Source organism: Tupaia chinensis, unplaced genomic scaffold (genome assembly GCF_000334495.1).
Source record: "Tupaia chinensis unplaced genomic scaffold, TupChi_1.0 Scaffold000115_1, whole genome shotgun sequence".
Lineage (NCBI taxonomy): Eukaryota > Metazoa > Chordata > Mammalia > Scandentia > Tupaiidae > Tupaia > Tupaia belangeri.
This window is the reverse complement of record NW_006159579.1, coordinates 593,206-599,140: the sequence shown is the minus strand read 5'-3', so window position 1 is coordinate 599,140 and position 5,935 is coordinate 593,206. Positions and strand designations below refer to the sequence as shown.

At 49.8% G+C, this 5,935-nt stretch overlaps 1 protein-coding gene across 1 annotated transcript in view; it reads left to right on the top strand.

Annotated features, from left to right (window-relative positions):
* The window catches only part of SNTA1 (syntrophin alpha 1), a gene marked incomplete at its 5' end in the record, with an annotated part of 41,866 nt that extends 39,756 nt beyond the window's left edge, over positions 1-2,110 (top strand). Inside the window, 2 exon segments of the mRNA XM_014586116.1 lie at positions 1,198-1,385; positions 1,488-2,110. Of these exon segments, the coding sequence (XP_014441602.1) occupies positions 1,198-1,385; positions 1,488-1,580 (281 nt within the window).
* Between the last annotated feature and the right edge of the window lie 3,825 nt (positions 2,111-5,935).

Here is a 5,935-nt window from a genome sequence, read left to right as displayed (position 1 = left end):
TAAATTTGAATTTAAGATGAAAAATAATCCTTTTCCATGTAAGTATGTCCTAATTACCCTTTGTTTTTCTGGAATTTAAACTGAAGCAGTCAATTCTATAGGTCTGCAAGGTCTCCAGCGGTTTTTGCTTGGTAGGTGTGCTGGTGACTTTATAGGCACTGGGTCTCCTGTCCATGGCAGGTTTTTAAAAAAAGAATTATTTAATTTTATTTATTATTATTGTTTTTAAATTTGTTATAGGGCATATACTCTCACTAGAGAGAGAGAGAGACAGAGAAATGGGGAGAGAGAATGAGAGAGCAAGCGGTCAGCTCCAGGACGCTAACTGTGATTGTGGTTGGCCATGTTGGAGTCCAGTGCCTCAACCACCACACCACCTGCTGGTCCCAGATTTTTTTTTTTCTATTTGTTATAGGGCGCATGTGCTCTCTGCTGAGAGAGACACAGAGACACTGATCAACCACCACACCACCTGCTGGCCCCAGATTTTTTTTTCTATTTGTTATAGGGTGCATGTGCTCTCTGCAGAGAGAGACACGGAGACACAGAGAGAGAAAGCATCCCCCAGTGGGGATGACCACACTGCAATCCCTTTCCCTCTATCTGCCTTTTGGGATTGGAGACATACAAGCACTTCCAACTCTAGCATTTTTCAAGCTGCTGGGTCACCACCTGCTGGCCCCAGATTTTTTTTTCTATTTGTTATAGGGTGCATGTGCTCTCTGCAGAGAGAGACACGGAGACACAGAGAGAGAAAGCATCCCCCAGTGGGGATGACCACACTGCAATCCCTTTCCCTCTATCTGCCTTTTGGGATTGGAGACATACAAGCACTTCCAACTCTAGCATTTTTCAAGCTGCTGGGTCAGGGACTTTAACCTCGCAATCAGCTATGTGGGATCCATTCTCCTCAACCACCACGCCACCCCGCTGGCTGACCCTATGGCAGATTTTGAGCTCCCTCTTTCTACCTATGGTGCTGCTAGACGTGAGGATAGAGGTGGGTGTCAGTTCTCTGAGTGCCCATTTTTTTGTATTTAGGGCGGGAGTGACTCTCTGCAGGGTGTCATGACAGACAATGGGCCTCCCTTCCCTGATGGTATTCAAGCCCCCTATTGTGGAGCTGCTGGTGGGGTGGGAGGTGGGGATGTGGTCTGAGGTGCCGGCCATGCCTGTGCCCTTGTGCCCTCCCCGCAGCTTGCACGTGGAATGGCCGTCCCTGTAGCCTCTCTGTGCACATTGACAAGGGCTTCACACTGTGGGCGGCTGAGCCAGGTGCGGCCCGAGCTGTGCTGCTCCGACAGCCCTTTGAGAAGCTGCAGATGTCCTCGGACGATGGCGCCAGTCTCCTTTTCCTGGACTTTGGGGGTGCTGAAGGCGAGATCGTGAGTGGAGGGCCACTTCTTCACCCTGGGGAGGAGGGGATATGCTGACCTGGAGGCCAGGCTGGACAGGGCCTCTGACCCTTCTCTCCATCCACCCTGCAGCAGCTGGACCTGCACTCGTGTCCCAAAACCATGGTCTTCATCATCCACTCCTTCCTCTCAGCCAAGGTCACCCGTCTGGGACTCTTGGCCTAGAAGTTGCCAGATGTGCTAGCCCTGAAGAGGGGGTATCCACCACATGGCCTGGCCTGGGCCTCTGCCAACTGCCTACTCACCCCTGGACTGAGGGAAGGGAGAGGAGAGGAACAAGGACCTCAGAAACCCAGCCCCTGAGGGAGGCTGATTCGGTCTTGGGTACCAGGACCCAGACCCAGGACACAGTGGATTCTGCCTGTGATGGGGTGGCCTTTCTGCTGCCCCCTCCACCAGTGCCTTTTGCAGAGAGATATTTTGTGTACACAGAAGCCATTCCGAGCCTGGGACGTGCCCCTGTGGGGATCCTGACTCCAGTCAACAGCTGAGCTGCCAGGCCTCCTAGAGGCCCCTAAGCCACCCCAGAGGCCCCATCTGAAGTTGGAGTCACCTGGGTCAGCGGCAAGAGAAAGAAGAGGAGCCTTTCTGTTCATTTTCCCCCTCAGCCCCAGCACTTCGGGGTGTCTGGTTTTTCTCTTCATCCTCTCTCTCCTCCTTACTCTTGGATTAAATAAACAGCCCGTGAGAACATAGGTATCCTGACCCAGTGTCTGATTTGTGCCTTGGCCTTTGGGCCTTGTTGTGACTCCTGCAGTACCAAGAAGGATCAGACTAAAGACTGGGGCCCTGTCCCTGGAGAAGAGCAGTAACTATGAGGCCATGAAGAAAGTGTGCTGGTGACCTGTTGTGTGACCAATGATCCCAAAATGTAGCAGCTTAAGACAATAAGCTTTTGTTAAGGATTAGCTGACGTGTTAAGACAATAAGCTTTTGTTAAGGATTAGCTCCCGTGGGCCAGGGATTTGAGAGGTGGGTCATTCTCGTCTCAGGGCCTTTCACGATGCTGCAGTCAAGCTGTTGGCTGGGGTCGGACTTATCTGAAGGCTTGACGGGTGGGAGGACCCATTTCTACTATTGCTCACTCACAAGGCTGTTGACAGGATGTCTCAGTTTGTCACTACATGGGCCTAAACACAGAGCTGCTGAGTGTCTTCATGATATGGCGGCTGTTCCTCCACAGTGAGACATAGAAGAGCACATGGAGGAGGCCACATGGCTCTCTCTCTCTCTCTCTTTTTTTTTTTTTTTGAGAGTTTTTTTTGCTATAGGGCGCATGCGCTCACCAGAAGGACAGAGAGAGACAGAGAGACAGAAAGCGAGAAATCACCCCCCAGGGGTATGGCCACGCTGCAATCCCTTCTCCTCCATTCTCCTCTCAGGATCTTGGGCACGCACACACACGCGCCCAGCATGAGTTTAAGCCACTGGGTCCGGGACTCGAACTGCAGTCGACTACGTGGGAGTCCAGCGACATAGCCATTACACTATCTGCTGGTCCCGACACATGTCTCTTAATGACCAGTCTTGGATGTCATATACTGTCACTTCTGCCTTATTCTGTTCATTACAAATGAGTCACTAAAGTCAGCCTCCACCAAAGGGAGGTGGAATTAGGCTCCACTTCTTGAATAAAGGAATGCCAAAAAATTAGGGGGCCTATTTTAAAACTATCATAGAGAGCCTCTGGCTCTTTTCCTGGAGAAGGGACATGCATGGAACATGCCATGGGGGCTGTGGCATGCTGGCTGAATGTGAGAAAGCTGTGGTTATAATTCCCAATTTGGTTGTGGATTGCGGTGTGACCATCCCCCCTGGGGGGTGATTTCTCGCTTTCTGTCTCTATGTCTCTCTCTGTCTGTCTGGCGAGTGCATGCGCCCTACAGTGAAAATCTCTCCAAAAAAAAAAGGCTATGTTGCTGGACTCCTATGTGGTCGACCGCGGTTTGAGTCCTAGACCCAGTGGCTTGAAACTCACGCAGAGCGCGTGTGCGTGTGTGCACAAGATCCTGGGAGGAGAATGCAGGAGAAAGGATGGCGGAGAGAAAGGATTGTGGCGTGGCCATCCCCCCGGGGGGTGATCCTCACTTTCTGTCTCTCTCTCTCTCTCTGGCGAGCACATGCGCCCTACAGCAAAAACTTCTCAAAAACAAAACAAAACAAACAAAAAAAAAAACCTTGTTCACCTTAGAGATGAACGCCTTGCACTATCCACAACAGAAATATAATACAATATTTATAATACAAGGGACCAGATAGTGGTGTAGTGGTAAAATACAACACTCTGAGGCATTCCCACAGGGAAGTTCCTGATTCAAGTCCAGACACCTGCGTGAATATGTTGGGCATGTGCCTGCCCATGGTTTAGGGCTGGTTGAAGCCTGGGGGTGGATCACAGGGTCAAGACCCTGCTGGGGAGACCCAGCAGTTGCTATGGTGGTTAAGGTACTGGGCTCCCACATGGCTGACCATGGTTTGAATCCAGAACTGGTGGCTTGCTTTCTCACTTTCATTTCTCTCTGTGTAGATACAAGTGCCCTATGGCAAATTAAAATAACAAAAGATAATAACAAAATTAAATTAAGTGTTTTTTTTAAAGAATTATTTAACTTTATTTATTTAATCAGAGAGAGATGGGGGGGAGAAGAGAGAGAGAGAGAGACAGAGATATTTAATCAGAGAGAGATGGGGGGGGGAGAAGAGAGAGAGAGAGAGGGCAAGTGAGAAAGCAAGCCGCCAAGTCCGGGACTCGAACCATGGTTGGCCATGTGGGAGTCTAGCATCCTAAACCACCACATCAACTGCTGGCCCAATATGTATTTTTTTTTTTTTTGAGAGAAATTTTTGCTGTAGGGCACGTGTGCTTGCTGGACAGAGACAGACAGAAAGTGAGAAATCACCCTCTAGGGGGGATGGCCATGCCACAATCCCTTCTCCATTCCCCTCTTGGGATCTTGATCATGCACACATGGGTCTGACATGAATTTTAAGCTGCCTGGTCTGGGACTCAATTCATGGTGAACTATGTGGGGAATCCAGGAGCGTAACCATTAAACTATCTGCTTCTGGTCCCAAATAAGTGATTATTATTATTATTTTTTTTAAGAGGTTTTTACCTCAGGGCATGTGTGCTATCTGGAGAGAAAGACAGACAGACAGAGACAGTGAGAAGGAAAGTGAGAATTTACCCTCCCCCCCCCCATAGGGGATGGCCACACCGCAGTCCGTTCTCCTCCATGGGTCTTGGTCATGAATGCACATGTACCTGCAGTGATTTTTCAAGCCACTGGGTCCTGGACTTGAACCACTGATGGACATGTGGGAATTCAGTGATGTAACTGCTATGCCATCTGCTGGCCCCATTTTTTAGAGTTTTTAATAGCTACAACAGAATAAATCAGATTCACATACGGTTATTCTCAACATTCTGAAGTGTTCTACACACCTGAAGTGTGTACCAAATATTAAATTTAAATGAATTAAAATAAAAAAATACTTATTTTTAATTGCCAGAGTGTGCACATGTTTGCCGAAGAGTGAAATAGAAGGAGAAAGCAACCTCCCTCCCTAGGGTGTGATCATATCACAATTGTCACAATCCTTTCTCCATTTCACTATCTGTTGGGATTTTGGTCACACATGTACACGTGCCTGGTGTGCTTTTCAAGCCTTGAGGGTGGGGATTTGAACTGCAGTCAACAAAGGGAGATCTGGCTTCCTTAACCACTGGGCTATGGGGCTGGCCCAATTTAGTAAAGTTATATAAAATTCAGTTCTTCATTCACACTAGCTGCCTATCAAGTGCTCAGTAGCTGTGCATGGCTAGTAGCTATTGTACTGGTCTAAGCAATTCTGAGTCTCCACATGAGGAAACTGGCACCCTAGGAGCCAGAGCCAGAGCCAGAGCCAGAGCCAGAGGTGGTTCTGAAAAGCAGGTGTTAGAAACCTCAGGGGGATGCAGGTAAGCAGAGACACTCCAGCCTGGCCCACTCATCTATCCATGTACCCATCTGTCAATCCACTGTTTATCCGAGAAGTATCTCGATACATCTGTTCAGTGCCAATCGCTGGGTCCAGGGGAGATGCAGCTGAGAGCAAGACTGACACGTCTCCATCCTCAAGGTAAAGAGTCCATTAGAAGCTCCCACAATGAAATGTGCGATTCCTATGGGCAGACACGTGGAGACAGCAGAGAGGCCAGCGGGACCTGACCTGGTCTGGGTCGGGAGTCAGGGGAGGTTTCCTCACAGTCAATTCGCACGCACAACCTTCCAAACACTCCATTCCCACTTTGATTGGTTATTGCGTCCCAATGCTCAGCGTCCCCGCGGACGTTTTCAAAGCCAGGAGCCCGGGTGCACCCGGACAGTATAGAGGTGGCACTTCCGTGACTGTACGATACCCCGGACGGAAGTTGCTGCGGAGCGGAAGTCGTGCTTGTGGGCGCGCCGCGCGGTAGGCTGTGAGGGGACTCGGACGGTCCGGCAGAGCTTCCGCCGCAGACCCTGGGGCCGCGGCTG